The sequence below is a fragment of the Schistocerca americana genome, chromosome 7 (assembly GCF_021461395.2).
Source record: "Schistocerca americana isolate TAMUIC-IGC-003095 chromosome 7, iqSchAmer2.1, whole genome shotgun sequence".
NCBI classification, from domain to species: domain Eukaryota; kingdom Metazoa; phylum Arthropoda; class Insecta; order Orthoptera; family Acrididae; genus Schistocerca; species Schistocerca americana.
The window spans coordinates 377,601,438-377,626,042 of NC_060125.1; the positions used below are offsets into that span (position 1 = coordinate 377,601,438).

At 41.1% G+C, this 24,605-nt stretch overlaps 1 protein-coding gene across 1 annotated transcript in view; it reads left to right on the forward strand.

The window, feature by feature from the left end:
• LOC124623167 (odorant receptor 85c-like) overlaps positions 1-24,605 on the forward strand; it is a 30,624-nt gene that overhangs the window by 527 nt on the left and 5,492 nt on the right. The window contains exons 2-3 of the mRNA XM_047148971.1: positions 14,417-14,518; positions 17,011-17,166. Of these exons, the coding sequence (XP_047004927.1) occupies positions 14,417-14,518; positions 17,011-17,166 (258 nt within the window). The remainder of the gene's footprint in view (positions 1-14,416; positions 14,519-17,010; positions 17,167-24,605) is intronic.

Sequence of the window (24,605 nt, forward strand, 5' to 3'; positions counted from 1 at the left end):
AAACACGATCGTCATGAAGTTGCGTACGTAGTTTGCAACCAGTGTAAGATACAGCTTGGCCGTCTTGGTGATTTGTGCGATCTGATCTGTACTCATGGATGTCCACGTGAATAGTCCCCAGAGCAGAATGGAGCCGCTGCCTGCTTGTCTTCATCCCGTCGTACAGAGGTCGCGGAGCTGTTCGCCTGGAACAAGGTGGATTCGCGCCCTCCCACTCAGGCTCTGCCACGTCAAATACCGATGGTCACGTGGCCATTTCAGTCGTAGTTGCCGATGTCGTAGTGTTAAGATTGGCACGTACACGGGTCGTCGAAGGCGGAGGTCCATCTTCAGGAGTGTTCGGTGCACTGTGTGTTCTCACACACTTTCACTCGGCTCAGTATTTAAGTCTGATGTTAATTCCGCGACAGTTCGCCGCCTGTCCCGTTTTACCAGTCTGCACAGATTACGAATTCGGCATCTCTAATCAGGAGTGGCCACCCATTACCACGACGTCTGGACGTGGTTTCACCTTAGTTTCGCCACGTGTTGAAGACACTCACCACAGCATTCGTCGAGTACGCAACAAGTCTTGCAGTTTCCGGAATGTTCGTGCCGAGCCTCCGGGCACGGCAGTCTGCCGTCGTTGAGACTCACAAGGGGACCCTCCATACTGAAAATCACGGATTTTGATGCGCTTCAAATATGTTGTAGAGGAACTCAGCCTGAGTACCCAGCTAGCCGGTTTTTTTAGCGACGGGCCTTGGTTTTTGAGGAAATCGATTTTGAAGTTCATTGCGTACTTTGTATACCCGTAACAATACATACATTCCGAGCAAGTCAGCTTAGTTCAGCGGATAAGTTTCACTGCTACCGCGCTGGGGGGTACCGTGTTCGAATTCTTCTCAGTCGCTTCTTGCATTACCTGAAATCGATCTCCGCCCATCATCGTCCCCTCTCCCGTGAATATCGTTAGCCATCTCCTTGTTGCGGCCAATGAGAACGCGAGTTGCATTCCTTTACGTTGGCATCTAACTACAGCGTTAGTTTCTCGCAAAACGTCTCTAGTGCCGTGTGTTAGAAAAAATCCTGTGAAATGGAAGATCCAAGTGTTTCTGCAGTAGTGCAGCCAGAAGAAGATCCACAAGTAGAGGAGTTGAACGAAGAATCAAAAGGCGAAATCACAATTGCCATTAAATACACCGAAATCTACTCCGCGAACAGGGTTGGAACACGGTACCTATAGCGCGATAGCCGTGAAACTTTACCGCCACGCTACGCTGACTTGCTCGGAATATATGTAATGTTACGGGTATAAAAGGGACGCAATGAACTTCAAAATCGATTTTCTCAAAAACCGAGGCCCGTCGCTAAAAAACCGGATAGCCAGGTACTCAGGGTAAGTTCCTCTACTCCATATTTCAAGCTCATCAAAATCCGTGATTTACAGTATGGAGGGTCCCCTTGTCAGATAGATCGCACGCCTTCCCCATTCTGTGCACAGACAGCACGCTCACTGTTACTACATGCACCATACACGTGTTTGATTGGAAGTCACTGCTCAGCAAATGAGGGTGCTGTCGCCTGGACGCCTTACATCGATAGTTGGTCGGTGGCCACGATGTTCTGGCTGATCAGTGTGTGGGTTCAGTAGACGCAATACGTTACTGTAGTTCATGTTACATGAGTCACAGATCAAAAACTTCTGGGCCACATTCAGTACGTCTCTCTTATTTCAGAACTCATTTCCTGATTGTAAGTTTCGTTTTAGATAGATATAATAAGTTACAAATTTATAAGAAGTTCGAAGATTAATAAGTTTCATACTTTTACTCAACCTTCTATATAGGACTAAGTGTTAAAATTTTATACGTGTGTTCCAATAAATAATGTTCGTTTATAAAATACACCAGCACATTGCCTTAGTGACGAGTAATTTATCCCCTTGTTTATGAGAATTATCTTTTACAGATTTTCCCTCACAACATGCAGTCCTCTAACTTATTCGTTAGGGTGACAAGTGTCGCTGTGATTTGGCTTCTTATTTGTTAGCCTGGATAAGACTGAGAGGCGTAGCGACAGAATTATGCTCATCCTGAGTCACATAGGTTATCTCTGGTGCTCCACACTGTGACAACTCTAAGGACAGGAATGTGCTGCTTATTGAAAATGCGATGGGAGTGATGGTTTCAGTCGTTACGATTTTTCACTGTGTCAGAGACTTAATTGTTATGTTAAGCTTTCTGTCCTACCAGTACTATTCTTCTAGATATGATTTTTCCTAGAAGCGCCCGTACTGTAAGATAGCAGGACCAGCTCGCATGCGCCGACCGCTGGTGGCCGAGCGGTTCTGGCGCTACAGTCTGGAACCGCGCGACCGCTACGGTCGCAGGTTCGAATCCTGCCTCGGGCATGAATGGGTGTGTTGTCCTTAGGTTAGTTAGGTTTAAGTAGTTCTAAGTTCTAGGGGACTTATGACCTCAGCAGTTGAGTCCCATAGTGCTCAGAGCCATTTGACCCATTTGAACCAGCTCGCATGCAATTTGAACTTCTAGCTGTCTGGTACAAGCAACGGCCTCTAGGCACGTTCGTGCTAACACGAGAAATACGTAATTCCAGAAAAATGTACGTACCTCAGCATTTAAATTTTGAGTAACATATAAAGAAGAATGCTGACGTTTAGATGGGTAGACCGCGTAACTAATTAGGAGGAACTGAATAGAAATGGGGAGACAAGAAATTTGTGGCACAACATGACTATCTGTTGATAGGACCCATTCTGAGACATAAAGGTATCACCAATTTAGTATTGAAGAGGAGTGTGGGGGATTAAAATCGTAGTGGAAAACCAAGGCTGAATATAATAATCGGATTCAAAAGGACGTACGTTGCAGTAGTTGTTTGTAAATAAAGCGGCTTTTACAGGATGGAGTAGCTTGGAGACTTGCATGAAACCGATCTCGGGCTAAAGACCACAACACAAAAAACATATTACGTGATACAATTCACCAATGTTGCGTTGGGGCGTCAATTATTATTCAATCAAGCATCCTTCTACAGCACCACAGTTCATAAATTTCTATCTTTTTCTTGTAAGAATTGGCTATCGTCAACTTTTTAGTTCCACACGAGACAAATTCCTTCAGAAAATAATGTCTGAATCATATTTATAAGGTTCAGAAATTCCTCTTTTTCAGAAATTCTTTCCTTACCCTTACTAGTCCGCATTTCACACCTTATCCACTTCATTAATTATCTTGCTGCCAAAATAATAAATTTAATGTACCTTTTTCAGTGTCTCGTTTCGAAATCTAATTCCCTCAGCATCGTCTGATTTACTTAGATTGCATCTTATTAACCGTGTTTACTTTTAACGATGTTTATCATATAGTCATTTCTCAAGTCACTATCCACTTCGTTCAACTGCTGTTCCAAGTCCTTAGCCACATCTAACAGAATACAGTGTCATCAGCAACAGCCAACTTTTTATATCTTTTCCCTGAACTTTTATTTCCTTCACAGCCTGCTGTGTGCACAGACTGAATAACATCGACGATAGCCTACATCGATGTCTCAGTTCCTTTTCAACTATGGCTTCTCTTCCATTACCTTCGATTCACATTAAGGCACTCTGGTTTCCTTATAAGTTGCAAGAAGATTCCGGACCCTGTATTGTGTCTCTGATTCCTTTAATATTTCTAAGAGAATAGTCCAGTACACATTGTCAAAAGCTTTCTCTAAATCTAGAAATGTTGCAAATGTAGGTTTGTCTTCTGTGATCTATGAAATAAGTCGCTGAGTCAGTACTGCCCCGCGTGTTCTACATTTTTACAGAGCCCAAACTGAGCTTCCCCAAGGTCGGCCTCTATCAGTTTTTCCAGTCTTCTGTAGGAAATTCTTTTCAATATTTTGCAACAGTGAGTTATTAAACTCCTAATTCGACAGAATTCAGTCTTGTCTGCAAATGCTTTCTTTGGAATTGGAATTATTACCTTCTTCTTGAAGTATCAGAGTATTTTGTCTGTCTTATGAATCTTGCACACCAGGTGGAATAATTTTGTCATGGCCCGCTCTCCAAAAGATCTCAAAAATGCTGAGGGAAATTCGTCTACCCCAGGGATTTTGTTTCCACTTATATCTTTCAGTGCTCGGTGAAATTCTTTTCTCGTCCTATCTCCCATATCTTCCCTTACTTCTTCGTGTTTTTCCATATCATTGTCTTCAAGTTTGTTACTCTTTTATAGACCCTCTATATATTCCGCCCCCCTTTCAGCTTTTCATTCTTTTGTTTGCATCTGAACATTTCATATTCATATACTCCTCTTCCTCTCAATGGTCCCATCAATTTTTCGACAGGTAGCATGTGTCTTACACCTATTCATCCTTACTTCAAGGCCTTGCGTTTGCCCTCTAGCCATTACTGCTTGGGCAGTTTGTACTTTCATCAGTCTCATTTTTTTGGATGTCGGCTTCATTTGTTAAGTTATACATAAAAGGTATAAAGTTGAGAGCTATGACATGAGCGTGTGTGTGCATGGGGAGGGAATATGCGTATGAGAAAGAGGGTCATTTCGGAGATCAGCTGGCAAACTGAATTTCCGCCATCCTCTTTTTCTGGAAGCAATCCTTACAACACATCCCTACAAGCCTTACTTAGCAAAACTTTCAACTAAGTAAGGAAAGGAACTCAGGCTTGAGCGTGCTGAAGGCACGACGGCAGCCAGTGAGACGATGCACTCACTCACTTCATGGCAATTAAACAGGTGAGACAACAGCACATAGACGCACCTCTTGGGCATCAATAGCGTCCTGATCCCAGATGTGGTGACAGAAACACTGGGGTCTGCGGCTCGCATCCCCAGTCCGCACTTCCCGTACCACGTAATCAGAGGAGACACGTCTGGGCACTGCTGTCCCGTAACTGACAATGGGAATGTAGGAGTATTTACAAAGAACTTAACTGGATGAGCCCATTCGTCAGTATGGCAATTCACTCCCTCTGACCTGGATGATGTAATACTACTCCAGTCAATGTGATTCCAGGCCGAAGACAGACCCGGATGTGGTGTATACGTTTACGAAATTACAGTGACATGTCAGGCAGTATACAGGGTGGTCGATTGATAGTGACCAGGCCAAATATCTCACGAAATTAGCATCAAACGAAAAAAACTACGAAGAACGAAACTCGTCTAGCTTGAAGGGGGAAACCAGATGATGCTAGGGTTGGCCCGCTAGATGGCGCTGCTATAGATCAAACGGATATCAACTGCGTTTTTTTAAATGGGAACCCCCATTTTTTACTACATATTCGTGTAGTACGTAAAGAAATTTGAATGGTTTAGTTGGACCACTTTTTTCCCTTTCTGATAGATGGCGCAGTAATAGTCACAAACGAATAAGTACGTGGCATCACATAACATTCCTCCAGTGCAGACAGTATTTGCTTCGTGATACTTCACCCGTGTTAAAATGGACCGTTTACCAATTGCGGAAAAGGTCGATATCGTGTTGATGTATGGTTATTGTGATCAAAATGCCCAACGGACGTGTGCTATGTATGCTGCTTGGTATCCTGGACGACATAATCCAAGTGTCCGGACCGTTCGGAGGATAGTTACGTTGTTTAAGGAAACAGGAAGTTTTCAGCCACATGTGAAACGTCAACCACGACCTGCAACAAATGATGAGGGCCAAGTAGGTGTTTTAGCTGCTGTCGCGGCTAATCTGCACGTCAGTAGCAGAAAAATTGCGCGAGAATCGGGAATCTCAAAAACATCGGTGTTGAGAATGCTACATCAACATCGATTGCACCCGCACCATATTTCTATGCACCAGGAATTGCATGGCGACGACTTTGAACGTCGTGTACAGTTCTGCCACTGGGCGCAAGAGAAATTACGGGACGATGACAGATTTTTTGCACGCGTTCTATTTAGCGACGAAGCGTCATTCACCAACAGCGGTAACATAAACCGGCATAATATGCACTATTGGGCAACGGAAAATACACGATGGCTGAGACAAGTTGAACATCAGCGATATTGGCGGGTTAATGTATGGTGCGACATTATGGGAGGAAGAATAATTGGTCCTCTCTGTTGGGAAAGTTGAAGGATATTTGCTATCGTGATACACGGACAATGCCTGACAACATGCGTCAGCGCATTGCCAATGCATGTGCGAACATTACGGAAGGCGAACTACTCGCTGTTGAGAGGAATGCCGTTTCACGTATTGCCAAATGCATTGAGGTTGACGGACATCATTTTGAGCATTTATTACATTAATGTGATATTTACAGGTAATCACGCTGTAACAGCTTGCGTTCTCAGAAATGATAAGTTGACAAAGGTACATGTATCGCATTGGAACAACCGAAATAAAATGTTCAAACGTACCTACGTTCTGTATTTTAATTTAAAAAACCTACCTGTTACCAACTGTTCGTCTAAAACTGTGAGCCATATGTTTGTGACTATTACAGCGCCATCTATCACAAGGCGAAAAAAGTGGTCCAACTAAAACATTCATATTTCTTTACGTAATACACGAATACGTAATAAAAATGGGGGTTCCTATTTTTAAAAAAAAACGCAGTTGATATCCGTTTGACCTATGGCAGCGCCATCTAGCGTGGCAACCATAGCGCCACCTGGTTTCCCCTTCAAGCTTGACGAGTTTCGTTCTATGTAGTTTTTTTCGTTCGACGCTTATTTCGTGAGATATTTGGCCCGGTCACGGGCAATGGACCACCCTATATGTAGTATAATTGTCTTCAGTGACGAGTCCCTCTTTAATCGACAGCCGGAATGGCCGAGCGGTTCTAGGCGCTTGAGTCTGGAACCGCGCGACCGCTACAGTTGCAGTTTCGAATCCTGCCTCGGGCATGGATGTGTGTGATGTCCTTAAATTACTTAGGTTTAAGTAGTTCTATGGGACTGATGACCTCAGATATTAAGTCCCATAGTGCTCAGAACCATTTTCTCCCTCTTTAATCAAGAGAATGACATAGACTTCATTTTGGTTAAGTCTTCCTGTCTTAACTGTACTAATCTTGTAATCTTTTAGATATGGTTTTTACTACAAACACAGTACTGTAAGATAGCAGGGCGAGTTATACAGTTCGTCTCCTCACTACATGGTATTAGCAGCTGTCTTTAGTGAAGAGTCTGGCTTCGAAAGCGTGTCTGGAGTCATTTCGGACTGCGTTGGGATAGCAGCCATGCGGCACGACAACCTAGAGTGGTGATCGGGAGTCCCATTTCATTTAATGGCAGGACCATTTTGGTTCCCACCCTTACAACACAGCGGTACGTCGACGATATTCGATATTGTTACCCTTCATGGAAAGCCATCTTGGGCTCACATTTCAGCAAGATAATTTTGATCTGTAAACGGCGAAATTTTCTGCTGCTTGTCTTCGTGATTACCAAACCCAATCATGGCCAGCAAGGTCACCCAATCTCTCTCCAATTGAGAACGTTAGGAACATTATAAATAGCGCCCTCTAACTACATCGGGATTTTCACCATCCATCACGCACACTGGACCGAATTTGGCACGATTTCCCTCAGTAAGGCGTCCAACAACTCTCAATCAATGCCAAGCCGAATAACTGCTTTCATTGGGGCCACAGGTGTACCAACGTTTTATTGACTTGCTCAATTCGTGAAGCTCATTCTCTTCAATAAACTATCCAATTTTTTCTGAAATTATAATCATTTGTCTGTGCATCTACACCACATCTACCAATTTGAGTCCCATTCAGACAATTCGTTCGTGGTGCATCGTTTTTTTATCTTAGGAGGTACTTTGAAATTCATCCTTATTCTTAAATAAAATCTGAAAACTGTTAGTCCAACTCTTATATCTTGGTGATTAGAAGTTTTGAAGTGATTTATGATTGTCATATCCTGTACAACTTTCTTAAATATTGAAGAAATATAGTAAATTTAATGTTTAAATCTGTTTACCCCCTTCCAAATAAGACTCCTATTTGTTTTATTCCGGAAACAAAAATTTTGTTCTCTCTAAATTTGAAAATGGCGGTTTATTAACTTTACTCTCTGCACGTTACACTTAGTCGAGAGATTTTGATGTTCTCGCAGTCGATCTAGACAGGGCTTGGACGTCACTCACACGTGTACTGAGACATGCAAATGGTCTGTGCTACACGTAGTTGGTAATGATAACCATCACTATTATTCATGCTGCAAAAGGCCTTCAGCCGAACTCACAGTTAACGGTGGAGCGCAAATTAATTTTTTTGCGACAAGAACTTTTAATCACTAAAGATTCTTCCAGCCACTTCACGATAAGAACGTGGGGATTTGTTACGAAACTAGAGTATGTTTCGCGTGCCCTGTTAACTTCCGTATCTATTGCTTTTCCATGTTCTAAGCATCGAGAACAATTAAAGTCACATCGTGGCCTTATTATGGTTACGGATTTAACGATCGTGAGTCCTGCAGCTGAATGACTGTCTGGCTTAATGGAACGCGTATTCAACACACATGGATATCTTTGCATCTCGTGTTCCTTCTTTAGAATGTGTCACATTTTTTTCCTCCAGTTTCCTCAGTGATTTTGTAATCATGTTTGCCGTATAACTTGTGTAGCTTGTAACATAAAAGCTTGTGGCCACGCCAGCTACGGGCTACGTCTGGAATTTGAACCCAATGACATCTGCCATTCTTCACTCCTGAATGTATAAATTCAGTCAAAGAGATTGTTAACGTTTTGCACACACCGTGAATTATTATCTGTAACTCCGGCTCGGTCGTTCCTATAGCCACAGTTTCATCTCATGTTAATACACGTTCACTATATATACCGGTACATGAATATATTTTCTTGGAGCGTGAAAGGAAAGTTCTTCGCCTTACGAATCCACGAGACGCGGGGCAGGTCAACAGAGAATATCTGTAGTGAATAATTACAGGTCTAGCATGCAAGCATGCAATTGTACTCATTTCCAGGAATAAGTCCCGTTCATTAAGATCATGTTAAAATTAAGAACATCTTCAAGGAATAATCCCATTGCAGTTAGATAATCCTTAAGTCAGAGTAGCATCTTACTTACATGCAGTGAATTCAATTCATGATTTAAGACCAACAAGATGACACAGATTACTCTAATATTCGATCTCTGCCATTTGTGGCATCACACACAAAGTTGTAGACTCTATTATTGGTTATACTTCTGCTTTTGCACTCACAACGATTAGTTTCATCTTGTAATGAGTTTAGCTGACAATGATTATATCAGTAGTTTCTCATGAGATTTCCCTCTCCTCAGCAGAATGCGAATACGTTGGGGCATTGGCGAGAATGATTTTCATTGAATACCTTTTGTTTATTTTTACAGCAAATCTTTCTGAAAGTATTTCATTACATGTAATATTGTTCCTAATTTTCTTGTTTACAATTAAGCTACACATTTCCTTCCTTCTCCGTTCTTCTGCAATAAAATAAACGTCCCACTTTTAATTGATGCAGTCATTTTTGAAAGAGCCTTATTCCAAATGTTGACAAAGAGAGTTAAGAACGATGCCAAGTTCTACAAACATAGATAGAACTTTGTGAATTAAAAAAGGCGTTATTCCAGCTATTGTTAATGTGTTTCTTGCGACTTAGTTACAGCGACATCATTTCTGAAAGGGCTTTACTCCTGGAATAATGACCTCTCAATACTGATTATCTTCGCCTGTCGTCTCATCGAATACCTAATGCACTAAGCGTTACGTTTCGCTTATCGTAGTTCAAGTCATATGTTGAACGGTACTGCTAAACTGGTGCGTAACACGGAAAATAATGAATCTGAAATGCATGCATACCATGAAGGCACTGCGAAGAAAGGAGAAAATTACGTATGCTCCTTCCGACTTGATTATGTTGTTGTTGTTGTTGTGGTCTTCAGTCCTGAGACTGGTTTGATGCAGCTCTCCATGCTACTCTATCCTGTGCAAGCTTCTTCATCTCCCAGTACCTACTGCATCCTTCTGTATCTATTTAGTGTATTCATCTCTTGGTCTCCCTCTACGATTTTTACCCTCCACGCTGCCCTCCAATACCAAATTGGTGATCCCTTGATGCCTCAGAACATGTCCTACCAACCGATCCCTTCTTCTAGTCAGGTTGTGCCACAAACATCTCTTCTCCCGAATCCTATTCAGTACTTCCTCATTAGTTATGTGATCTACCCATCTAATCTTCAACATTCTTCTGTAGCACCACATTTCAAAAGCTTCTTGTCCAAACTATTTATCGTCCATGTTTCACTTCCATACATGGCTACATTCCATACAAATACTTTCAGTAACGACTTCCTGACACTTAAATCTAAACTCGATGTTAACAAATTTCTCTTCTTCAGAAATGCTTTCCTTGCCATTGCCAGTCTACATTTTATATCCTCTCTACTTCGACCATCATCAGTTACTTTGCTCCCCAAATAGCAAAACTCCTTTACTACTTTATGTGTCTCATTTCCTAATCTAATTCCCTCAGCATCACCAGACTTAATTCGACTACGTTCCATTATCCTCGTTTTGCTTCTGTTGATGTTCATCTTATACCCTCCTTTCAAGACACTGTCCATTCCGTTCAACGGCTCTTCCAAGTCCTTTGTGGCTCTTGGAGAATTACAATGTCATCGGCAAACCTCGAAGTTTTTATTTCTTGTCAATGGATTTTAGTACCTACTCCGAATTTTGCATTTTGATTCCTTCACTGCTTGCTCAATCTAGAGATTGAAGAACATCGGGGAGAGGCTACAACCCTGTCTGACTCCCTTCCCAACCACTGCTTCCCTTTGACGCCCCTCGACTCTTATAACTGCCATCTGGTTTCTGTACAAATTGTAAATAGCTTTTCGCTCCCTGTATTTTACCCCTGCCACCTTCAGAATTTGAAAGAGAGTATTCCAATCAACATTGTCAAAAACCTTCTCTGAGTCTACAAATGCTAGAAACGTAGGTTTGCCTTCCCTTAATCTAGCTTCTAAGATAAGTCGTAAGGTCAGTATTGCCTCACGTGTTCCGATATTTCTACGGAATCCAAACTGATCTTCCCCGAGGTCGGCTTCTACTAGTTTTTCCATTCGTCTGTAAAGGATTCACGTTGGTATTTTGCAGCCGTGGCTTATTAAACTGATAGTTCGGTAATTTTCACATCTGTCAACACCTGTTTGGTTTGGGATTGGAATTATTATATTCTTCTTGAAGTCTGAGGGCATTTCGCCTGTCTCATACATCTTGCTCACCAGATGGTATAGTTTTGTAAGGACTGGCTCTCTCAAGGCTTTCAGTAGTTCTAATGGAATGTTGTCTACTCCCACGGCCTTGTTTCGACCCAGGTCTTCCAGCGCTCTGTCAAACTCTTCACGCAGTATCATATCTCCCATTTCATCTTCATCTACATCCTCTTCCATTTCCATTATATTGTCCTCAAGTACAACGCCCTTGTATAGATCCTCTATATACTCCTTCCACCTTTCTGCTTTCCCTTCTTTGCTTAGAACTGTGTTTCCATCTGAGCTCTTGATATTCATACAAGTGGTTCTCTTTTCTCCTGTAGGCACTATCTATCTTACCCCTAGTGAGATAAGCCTCTACATCCTTACATTTGTCCTCTAGCCATCCCTGCTAAGCCATTTTGCACTTCCTGTCGATCTCATTTTTGTGACGTTTGTATTCCTTTTTGCCTGCTTCATTTACTGCATTTTTATATTTTCTCCTTTCATCACTTAAATTCAATATTTCTTCTGTTACCCAAGGATTTCTACTAGCCGTCGTCTTTTTACCTACTTGATCCTCCGCTGCCTTCACTACTTCATCCCTCAAAGCTACCCATTCCTCATCTACTGTATTTATGTCCCCCATTCTTGTCAATTGTTCCCTTATGCTTTCCCAGAAACTCTCTACAACCTCTGGTTTAGTCAGTTTATCCAGGTCCCATCTCCTAAAATTACCACCATTTTTTTAGTTTCTTCAGTTTTAATCTACAGTTCATAACCAACAGATTGTGGTCAGAGTCCACAACTGCCCCTGGAAATGTCTTACAATTTAAAACCTGTGTCCTAAATCTCTGTCTTACCGTTATATAATCTATCTGAAACCTGTCAGTGTCTCCAGGTTTCTTCCATGTATACAGCCTTCTTTCATGATTCTTGAACCAAGTGTTACCTATGATTAAGCTATGCTCTGTGCAAAATTCTACCAGGAGGCTTCCTCTTTCATTTCTTAGCCCCAATCCATAGTCACCTACTACGTTTCCTTCTCTGCTTTTTCCTACTGACTAATTCCAGTCACCCATGACTATTAAATTTTCGTCTCCCTTCACTATCTGAATAAATTCTTTTATTTCATCATACATTTCTTCAATTTCTTCGTCATCTGCAGAGCTAGTCGGCATATAAACTTGTACTACTGTGGTAGGCGTGGGCTTCGTATCTATCTTGGCCACAATAATGCGTTCACTATGCTGTTTGTAGTAGCTTACCCGCATTCCTATTTTCCTATTCATTATTAAACCTACTCCTGCATTACCCCTATTTGATTTTCTGTTTATAACCCTGTAGTCACCTGACGAAAAGTCTTGTTCCTCCTGCCACCGAACTTCACTAATTCCCACTATATCTAACTTTAACCTATCCATTTCCCTTTTTAAATTTTCTAACCTACCTGCCCGATTAAGGGATCTGACATTCCACGCTCCGATCCGTAGAGCGCCAGTTTTCTTTCTCCTGATAATGACATCCTCTTGAGTAGTCCCCGCCCGGAGATCCGAATGGGGGACTATTTTACCTCCGGAATATTTTACCCAAGAGGACGCCATCATCATTTAACCATAAAGTTAAGCTGCATGCCCTCGGGAGAAATTACGGCTGTAGTTTCCCCTTGCTTTCAGCCGTTCGCAGTACCAGCACAGCAAGACTGTGGTTAGTGTTACAAGGCCAGATCAGTCAATCATCCAGACTGTTTCCCCTGCAACTACTGAAAAGGCTGCTGCCCCTCTTCAGGAACCACACGTTTGTCTGGCCTCTCAACAGATACCCCTCCGTTGTGGTTGCACCTAAGTGACTTGATTATATAAAAAAATATATACCAGGATATGTCAAAGAGCTAAGTTTGTTTCCCGACGGCTCCGTTTGGCAAAACAAGACAAAAATCATTGGTGAGCGCTAAACATTTTGCTAAAGTGGAACGGTGTTTCTCTATGCGTCGACATTTGTATAACGTATGCGACAGGATATGTTCCGTGGTGAAACTAGTAACCAGAAGAACTCATATAGTGTACGTGGCGGAATAATATTGTGAAATCATTGCAAGTGCTTCGAATATCGCAAGCTCACCATGAAGCTAATAGAAACCAAAGCTATGTAAACTTCTCTAATTGGTGGCAAACATGTTACAAAAAGGATACATCTTTTATTTTTGGAAAGGCTTACGCTGGACCAGCGGCTATTAACAGGAACAAAATGCAAGATCTTCAATGTTACTTGATTATATTAAGCTCAAATAGAGATATCTTCTGTGATGATTTGATGAAATGGGCTGTATGTAACATTGCTGCTGTTACCGCTGCAGATGATGATCAATGAAATCATGTTTGACGTGCTTTGATTAGAGTTACAATACAGTGAAACGGTTTGAGTGAAAGGAAACAACATAAAACACTATTAAAAACGTAACTTGACCATAATTATGAATTACTTAATCAAGAAAAGAACTTTATTCTAAGATTTGGTACTTAATTTTTTCAAAGACATTGCAAAACCTAGCAACTGCAAGAATGGCAAAATATACATTATATTCTGTTATTTAAACATTGGAAAGCCCAACCTGTTACGTTCGATTCATTAATACACAGAATGTTTTCCTTCGCTCCTGAACACTAAAGATTTCGGAGTAATGCCTTTTGAAAAGTGGCTGTGCCGATTGTGTTTGGCCTTCATGGTTTCACCACAGCTCAGTTTCTTCTATTGTATTTCAATGGATCCCATTTTGCTACACTATCTTTAGATTCTAAAACTATAAATTTGAATTTCCTTAAATAAAAGTAAAAGAAGGAGATGTGATTATAAGATCCCTGTCACTCTTTATTAACGTGCATAAAAATATGTGACAGAGGCCTTTATTTGAGAAACTGGAGAATGTTCCTGCAATCTTTAAACGTAAATAAATTCGGGACTCCTCGAATGTTGTACAACATCTACAGGACAGTATTTAGTGTAAAACACTATAACCGCCCTTTACTGGTATTTCCCATTTGTTACTAACTTTCAACATGTAAGTGAATGTAAATATAATAGTCTGTGACATATTTAGTCCAAACTGGTAGAATTCGATTGTTCAAACAAAAATATGTGTAGTAACATGCATGTAAACAATTTTTGAGTGCATAAATGAACGTTACTAATTATTTCTTTCAGAATCCGGAAGGAAACTCTATTTTCAAATGTTTGATGTACCTTCCCATGCCAGCATTTCAAATATACATTTACTGTTGGGGTGGACATGAATTAATTGATGAGGTATGTACTTGTAATAATTACATTTATATTTCATCTATTTAGAGTAAGTATTTGGCAAATGTCGTTCATATTGCTTTGCAGTCTCTACTGACAGTGAATGTAGAATTGGTCCACCTTTTAGCAGGTATGCTAAATGTTGTTTTGTCTTTGCACACAAACATGTTTCACCAAAGTTGCGACAGCCTCAGTGGGTTTTCTTATTTTCTTTCACGTTGTGTGTGTGCCCAGTTACTGGCAACCGAAATCTGCCACAGATCTAAATTAGTACCAGTGGCTGATTTTGGCTGATAGTCACAGGACCGCACAATAAAAAACAAAACAAAAACCACTGAGGATGCCACAGCAGTGGTGAAACATGTTTGAGCATTAAACACAATATTTTGTGTACTTGCAAAATGCCGGAACCATCCTTAGTTCGTTGTATGTTCTACAAGCACGATACTTGTGCTCGTATCACCATTATGCTCTTTGTTAACTTTTGTTTGTATTTCTCCTGGTTTTGAGCAGAATTATAACCCTAGCTCCGAACGAAGTTTTGTAATAAAAAACTTGAAAGCCTCCATTCCACGCTTTAGCTTTAACCTTTGAGCTAATGACAAGTTATGACTCCAGTATTAGTTCCTAGACGACATCTCCCTCTGTAGGAAACTTGACCTACGACAGAACAATATCACGATCTGAACACTTTTAGTAAAAAGTGAGATAGTGCACCAACTTCCATAGAGCAACGGATACAATTATGGGCCTTCAGCAAAAGACAAATCAAGATAAATTGTAATTAACATCGAAGGACTGAAAACAGATTACATCAGAAAACGAATTCAGCAGAGACTTCATATAAACTGAGCTATTCTTCAGACAGTAGAAACGAAAGCTCATGAGTACATAATATGTACAAGTGCTCACTGGAAGAGCACGCGGCTGTACAAAATCGCGTACACTACTGGCCATTAAAACTGCTACACCACGAAGATGACGTGCTACAGACGTGAAATTTAACCGACAGGAAGAAGATGCTGTGATACGCAAATGATTAGCTTTTCAGAGCATTCACACAAAGTTGGCGCCGGTGGCGACACCTACAACGTGCTGACATGAGGAAAGTTTCCAAACGATTTGTCATACACGAACAGCAGTTGACCGGCGTTGCCTGGTGAAACGTTGTTGTGATGCCTCGTGTACGGAGGAGAAATGCGTATCATCACGTTTCCGACTTTGATAAAGGTCGGATTGTAGCCTATCGCGATTGCGGTTTATCGTATCGCGACATTGCTGCTCGCGTTGGTCGAGATCCAATGACTGTTAGCAGAATATGGAATCGGTGGGTTGAGGAGGGTAATACGTAGCGCCGTGCTGGATCCCAACGGCCTCGTATCACTAGCAGTCGAGATAACAGGCATCTTATCCGCATGGCTGTAGTACATCGTGCGGCCATGTCTCGATCCCTGAGTCAACAGATGGAACGTTTGCAAGACAACAACCATCTGCATGAACAGTTCGACGACGTTGGCAGGAGCATGGACTATCAGCTCGGAGACCATGGCTGCGGTTACTCTTGACGCGTCATCACAGACGGGAGCGCCTGCGATGGTGTACTCAACGACGAACCAGGGTGCACAAATGGCAAAACGTCATTTTTTCGGACGAATCCAGGTTCTGTTTACAGCATCATGATGGTCGCAACCGTGTTTGGCGACATCGCGGTGAACGCACATTGGAAGCGTGTATTTGTCATCGCCCTACTGGCGTATCACCCGGCGTGATAGTATGGGGTGCCATTGGTTACACATCTCGGTCACCTCTTGTTCGCGTTGACGACAATTTCAACAGTGGACTTTACATTTCAGATGTGTTACGATCCGTGACTCTACCCCTCATTCGATCCCTGCGAAACTCAACATTTCAGCTTGGTAATGCACGACTGCATGTTGCAGGGACTGTACGGACCTTTTTGGATACAGAAAATGTTCGACTGATTCCCTGGCGAGCACATTCTCCAGATCTCTCGCAAATTGAAAACGTCTGGCAACTGGCTCGTCACAATACGCCAGTCACTACTCTTGATGAACTGTGGTATCGTGTTGAAGCTGCATGGACAGCTGTACCTGTACACTCAATGCCCAGGCGTATCAAGGTCGTTATTACTGCCAGAGGTGGTTGTTTTGGGTACTGATTTCTCAGGATCTATGCACCCAAATTGCGTGGAAATGTAATCACATGTCAGTTCTAGTAAAATATATTTGTCCAATGAATACCCGTTTATCTTCTGCATTTCTTCTTAGTGTAGCAATTTTAATGGCCAGTAGTGTATTTACAAAAGGTAGAATTATAACATGTTTTGGAATGTAGCTTGCAAATTCATAAAGTCAAATGGCTTATCAATACTTTGAATAAAACCTGATTTCCTATTAGCGGATACAATTAACAAGTGTGTTATCAATTGTAAGGATACTTTGTGTAGCCCACGACTAAATTTTGACCAATTTATACAGGGAGCGTCGCTCTCAGTGTCTGCGTACAGCTGTGCGTGGATCGGGGCGAGCCGGCGCGTGACGACAGCGCTGCACATTCTCATGTGCAGGGCGCAGAAGCCGCTCATACTCACCGCTGGGAAGCTCTACCCGGTCAACCGGGACACATTCGTTTCTGTAAGTCTGACCTTTTCTGCACATCACGCGTACCTCTGATTCTTCTGAAAAATGCCATTGCCTGCACAAATTACACATAAAAAAACTCAAGAAATTGAGCCATACATGATATAACATTAGAATGACCACCTGATAAGGTTGAGATAAGACCGACCAAGGTGCACTCCATGGGCGTGTGAGGTCCGAACGCTGTCATACATAGAGGGAAGGGTAACTGGGGGAAGGAAAACGATGGTTGTGCCTGAACAGCCCACCGAACATCACACCGAACATAGGAGAGGCAGAAAAACTCTGAGCGCTGGCGTGAGACACACATCAAGGATGAAAATCTTGCCCAGACCTTGTCTGAAACAACCGACGGTAGCAACACAAGCAAGACAGATGAACTGGATTGTGCTGACAAATCCACTGCTCACGGAAGTGGCACCACGTTGGTTTTTCTTCCGACGAATCTCAATTCTGCATACAGCGTCTAGAAGGACACTGTGTGTGGAGGCTCCCAAGAGAACGAACGTTACCTAATTGCATTTGTCATTGTCATATAGGCATAGTACCTGGCGTGATGGTATGTGGTGCCGTTGGGTACACAACACAAACACTTCCAGTGTGTCTAACCGGTAATTTGGACTGCAGCTGTTAATGTCTGGCCCAGAGGCTGTACCCCTTATTCTCGGCCTTCGTGATGTTATTTTTCAACAAGATAACACAAGACCGTATGTTACCCGTTGTTTCATGGCCTATTTTGATACGGAGAGTGTTCGGTCGTTGCCCTGTCCAGCACGTTCTCCATATGTCTCACCTATTGGAAACATCTGGTCATGGGTTGGCGAGAGACTGATACACCACTAAGGTTGATGAGCTTTGTAATCTGTTGAGGCAACGCGGACTGACGAAACTGTATCTGTCAGCCAAGCTCAGTTCCACTAAGTATCCAGCTCTACTGATTTATTCTTGCTGTCAAATGTGTCATGTCTGTCTTCTAAATTTCGAACTCTGTACTTACCCAAATGTCCTACAAATTTAAACATGTATTTTTCCTACTGCACTGTATACGTACAGTGACTAAAATTATGCTCTGGGCTTTCCTTGGTTGTGTTTGAATTTCAATGGCCAACAGTGTAGACTGCAGCGAAAGAGTTCTTGTCCCATGGCCTTCTTTTCAGAGTTGCTCTCCTCATAACTTTGCCGATAGATAAGCTAGCATCTCCCAGCCTATAAATACGAAAACCGAGTTATTGCATGTGACCAACCGTCATCTATTAAAAGTAACAAAATTACGATACTGGCACCATACGCTTGCTTCGTAGCTCTGCATGCTACGTTTGTTCCCATTGTAAAGGAGTGTTAGAAGCTGCAGTTGTTACCTGTTCCACATAGGGCTAGAAAGCCGCATCCTTGATCACTACAGAGAATATATTCGTTTCTTCCATTGTACAGGGTAAATCAAAACTCCAGTGATGAACTTTCAGAGGTTCTTCAAGGGTACCTTTTGGGTGTTTTGCTATAAGCGACCCACGGCCTCCGTCGGCTCGTTACAGAGTTACTGCATTTCCTTTGACAATAGATTGGCCGCGGTAGGTCTCTTCCACTGCCATCTCGCTACCAGACTTCACACCAATGGACTTCCTCTCGGGGCACGTGAAAAGCCTAGCTTGCTGGAGTTCTGTCCATGCTCGCACGAAGGTGGTTGCTTGGCTTTTCGCAGCAGTGAATTTTGCAATTCTTGAGCGTGTAAAACAGTCGATGGTGCATCGATGTACACTCAGCGTGATCATGGTGAATGAAACTCTTAGCAAAACCTGTAAGGGAACAGTTTTGCATTTGTTACGTGCTGTACTCCCACAGTGACAGAACAGACTGAACAAAATGTGATAAAAGTGTACTTGTTTCGTCTGAAGGTTGTTGCATTACTGGGTGTTGTGTATTACACGTTTTGATCATTGCATATTGCAGACTTCTTCACTGTTGTGAAGGAATTTCCGCAGAAGCAAGGTTGACTGCAGTAAGACACCGAACGAATCATAATTTCAACCTTATTCTGTTACGAGCCGTCAGGGAATGTGGGTTCCTTACACCAAAATACTCAGAAGGTATCCTTGAAAAACCTCTGAAGTTGGTCGGTGGAGTTCTCGATCACCTTATTTATATTCACATTTGTAATGGTTTTCAGAAATTCTTTAAGCAAACAATGTACCTCCTTATACCGGAAAAGGGAGTGGAGGGGGGTGGAGGGTGGGAGAGGGAACATGTCTCATTCACAAAAACCGAATTAGCTGTTAGTAGTCTAACGCAAGGGTGCTAGATACGTTACTGCCTATACTTTATTTGAATGACTCAGACTGTGATACCAGCTGCAACATCAAACTTCGCAAAGGTGACGCGGTTATTTAAAATTTAAATCTTATAGATAAAACTGTGCAGACACCAGATTTATAAAAATAAAATCATCATGGTCAAACTGGCTCTAGAGTTTTATAATCTGCCCACTTCATGGCTCGCAGGGTTACAGCAGTCCTTGGTCAAAGAATTAACGCCACATTCACTAAATAAATCGTATCTCAACTGTTCTTGGATGTAATGACGCATGGGACCCCGTAATGAGTTAGTCTCAAAATTTCACTCGTGGTTAAAGCAGGCAGAACGCTTCTGTTATTAGTTGGTTGCCGTAGGTTGTCTATAAAAGGTACTGTTTATTCCTCATTGGAACGTCAACTTCGAAATACTGTTTTTTATTTGCTTCCTATTGTAGAATAAATACGAGGCGAGATGTAATGTCACATGGTACCACGCAGTGAGTTAGTCACAAAATTTCACTCGTGGTTAAGGAAGGCAGAACGCTTCTGTTATTGGTTGGTTGCCGTAGGTTGTCTATGATAGGTACTGTTTATTCCTCATTGAATATTAAGCTCGAAATACTCTATTTTATTTGCTTCGTATTGTAGAATAAACACGGGGCGAGAGGAACTTTCACGTATTTTAGAAATAACATTTCATTGAAAACTGTAATCGTAAGTCCTCTTTGCACAGAACAATACATGGGAGCTTATACTTGTTAAGTAAATATGAATGTCATGTAACATTGTCAGACATTGACACAGAGTTAAATTTCCTAAACAGGAAAGTCTACCTATACTCCCATCGACTGATCGTGAAGCGTGAGTGCAGACTTTTACCTGTGATTGTTTAGTGTAGGTAACGGTGTTAGAGTTTGTAGAGTGCAATGCTTACGTTACACTGTTGATAAAATAGGATGGAGAGGTTGAGTCTGGGGCCACGTGCTACGAGACGGATTGCCCTCAACAGTATCACATTCCCTCACTTCTTAAGGCACAATGGAGTTGCTTGGAACTTAATCCAGGATATTTGCAGAAATTCTAGCGATTAAGTACATTGTGCCATCACCCACGCCTTTTCAGTCGAGTATTGCTCGTGAAAGTGGCTTCTCCAAGCAAGATTCGAAATGGATACCTTGAAATCGAGTGATCATGTTGGTATAACTCAGCTGCTTCGATGATTTGTTTGTCTTGAGACAGTTTGAAAGTATAGTTCTTAATAATTACAGTTTACAGGAAATTTTCAGAATTTTATGGCATTAATTGAAATATTACTATCTTCCCTCTCTGACAAGATGTCTTTATTTTAACACTTCGATGACTTTAGAGTCATCGAGAACGATATAACGTCCTTCTTGTAACAAGTGCGTCTCTGGTTCCTTTTGTCCATCTTCACGTCATCATTTATCGCGCACAACTCCACCACTATATCTTAGCACTTTGCTTTCTCGCTACACCAGTAAGCAATTTATTTCACTACTTTTGAACTACACAAGCTACATCACATAGAAACACAACGAACTCAGCATCATGTTAAGGCTATGCAATAGCACAAATAGTTTAATTCTTATCATACCAAGTACCCTAACACATGATTAGTTGCGAGATTATATTCAGTATAAGTAGAACGAAGGAAACAGGTTTGTAATTAACAGTAGCAAACATTCAGTATTATTCTGAAACAATTTTTCGTTACTTTTCTCTCCATAGTTTTCGCACCTTGTACAAACTTTTGCTACTTAAGGTAGTTAGAATCATAAATTTCTGTAGTTAGTGATTCTGTTAAATTCGTATACATCTATGAATCGTGAAGCTCCATTATTTTTACTATACATTAATCTTGCTACATTTTATGGTCTGTGATTATGTCTCTATTCTTAATTGCTTGAGAAATAACTTAAATTATTTAGCTATCTGTAACGTCTAATTAATTTCATTTAGAGAAGATATCTCTACGTTATTCGATAGAGCGTAAGAAGTGTGATTCATTGGTACCTTATTCGCCGTTCTATTCATTTCAGATGGATTATATAGGTTTTTCTCAGACCTCAAGAAGAGTGTAAGAATTACTATTCCAAAGAAAGCAGATGCTGACAAGTTTGAGTATTACCGAGCTATTAGTTCAGTAAGTCATGGCTGCAAAATACTAACACGAATTCTTTACAGAAGAACGGAAAAATTAGTAGAAGCCGAACTGGGGGAAGATCAGTTTGGATTCCGGAGAAATGTACGAGCACACGAGGCAATATTTACCCTACAACTTCTCTTACCAAGTAAGCTTAGGAAAGGCAAACCTACGTTTGTAGCATTTGTAGGCTTAGGGAAATCTTTTGACAGTGCTGACTGGAATACATTCTTCGAAATTCTGAAGGTAGCAGGGGTCAAATACAGGAAGCGAAAAGCTATTTGAAACTTGTACAGTAACCGGTGTCAGTTATAAGAATCGAGGGTCATTAAAGGAAATAGTGATGGAGAATGGAGTGAGACAGGGTTGCTATCTATCCCCGATGTCGTTCAATATGTACACTGAGCAAGAAGTAAAGGAAAAAAGTGGTGAAGGAATTAAAGTTCAGGTAGAAGAAATAAAAATTTGTCGTTTGCCGATGACCCTGTAATTCTGTCATCTGTCAGAGACAGCAACAAAATTGGAAGAGCAGTTGAATAGAATGGACAGTGACTTTAAAGGAGGATATAAGATGAACATTAAAAAAAGCATAACAAGAGTAATGGAATGTCGTTGTTGTTGTTGCGGTCTTCAGTCCTGAGACTGGTTTGATGCAGCTCTCCATGCTACTCTATCCTGTGCAAGCTTCTTCATCTCCCAGTACTTACTGCAACCTTCATCCTTCTGAATCTGCTTAGTGTATTCATCTCTTGGTCTCCCTCCATGATTGAATGAAATGTAGCAGAACTAAATCAGGTGATGGCGAAGCAATTATGTTAGGAAATGAAACACTACAAGTACTAGATGGGTTTGGCTATTTCGGCAGCAAAATAACTGATGATGGCTAAAGTAGAGGGGAGGGTAAAATGTAGAATGGCAATGGCAAGGAAAGCACTTCTGATGAAGAAAAGTTAGTTAGCGATGAATGTATATATAAATGTTAGGAAGTATTTTCTGAAGATGGAATGTAGCTTTTTATGGAAGTAAAACGTGGAGATAAACAGTTCAGACAATTAGAAACTAGAATTTTTCGGAATGTGGTGCTACAGAAGAAGTGAATATTAGATAGATCGATCATGTCACTAACGAGAAGATACTGAGTATATTGAGGGAGAAAAAATCAATGGTACAGCTTGGTCAAAAGTAGGTATTGGTTGAAAGAACATTTTTCCAAGACATCAAGAGATCACCAGTTTAGTACTGGAAGGAAGTGCTGGAGATAAATTGTAGAGGGAGACAAAGAGATGAATTCAGTAAGCATGTTCAAAAGCATTTAGATTGCAGTAGTTATTCAGAGATGAGGAGGCGTGGAAAGGATAGAGTAGCATGGAGAGCAGTATCAAACCAGTGTTTAGACTGAAGATCACAAGAGAAACATTGATTTCCTAGAAAATCATATGCTTATGTATTTTAAACCATGGATATTTGCTATGGATTACGTCGGATCCATTAACCGTTTACGTCAGAAATTTCATATAAAAAGGTGTTCTTCATTTTTATCGCAGCTCATCTGTTACTGATGATGATAATTCTTTATAACGTTCATATTCCTCTTCCATTTCCAGTGTTCATTACAATGATTTCGCGAAGTGTTGGGCCATATTCATAGCACGACCAGCTGTTTACCTGACTGAACTACCTGCTCCCCAGATATCTCTCTGGCTCCCACTGTCCCAGAAACTTCATGATTTTAGTCACTACTGCATTTGTTCTTCGAATCACTGATTCTATTACAACAGTGTTAGTGAACGAAAACGAAAACTTCATATCCTTTTTAACTGTAAACTGTTTCCTGGTTGGCGATTTGACTGAACTGTACGTTTTGTATGGATTACCTATATGTACAAGATACCAGTGAAACAGAAGTTGATACTAGGAGATGTTTTAAGGGTCAAAATAATATTCCATAGAATGTACAAAAGTCGGCCGATGTGGCCGAGCGGTTCTAGGCGCTTCAGTCCGGAACCGCGCTGCTGCTACGGTCGTAGGTTTGAATCCTGCCTCAGGCATGGATGTGTGTGATGTTCTTCGCTTAGTTAGGTTTAATTAGTTCTAAGTCTAGGGGACTGAGGACCTCAGATGTTAAGTCCCATAGTGGTTCGAGCCATCTGAACCATTTTAACCGTAAAAAAACACTTGTAATCTGTGTATGCAGGGTGATCCACGAAAATATGCAAATATTTTAATATGTTATTCTACAAGTAAAACTAAAGAAAAAAGTTTATATAGGTCCGCAAATGTTTAGTTACGGAGTTAGAGCTAGTAAAAGACTTTGCCTGAAATTTTGCCACTTCGCTAATATGAAGCTATCGAAAAACTGTAAGAAGTCAAAGAAAAACACGATTTCCATTTATATCTAATGAAAATAAATAATATATGTTTCTGTAATTGTTACTAAAATGCTACAGAATAAGAAAAAATGTTCGTGAGTCTGTCTGTTACGACAGTATTTACTATTGATTCACTGGAGAAGCACTCCTCTGCATGGAAGATGAATTTACAGTCAAGTGACTTAGCTTCTTGTAAACAATTGTTTAAGTAACTAGGCACACTAGCAGCTTTATGATAAGCTTACCCCCTCACGATATTTACCGTTCGCCGCTATTTAGGATTGGAAGCTCACCGTAGAGCTCATAAATATTATACCAAGCATACAACTCACTTCCATTATTCGTGTCTCAAACTTCTTTTTTAAAAAAAGCAATTTTTGCAGTAAAAATAGTGCGTTAACTTCTCACGAAATGGTTCACTTTTGATAGATAGTACTGCAGATACAAAATATTCATCCAGCAGCTCCCCTAATTTGTGGAAAATAGATTCTCAGCCACAGTTAAATGATAGTTTTTATTTGTTACATATCGTTTAATGAGCACATTCCTTCATTTATTGAACATGTGAATGGTTGAACAATTTATTTTTATTCTGAACGATTTGCCTGTGCT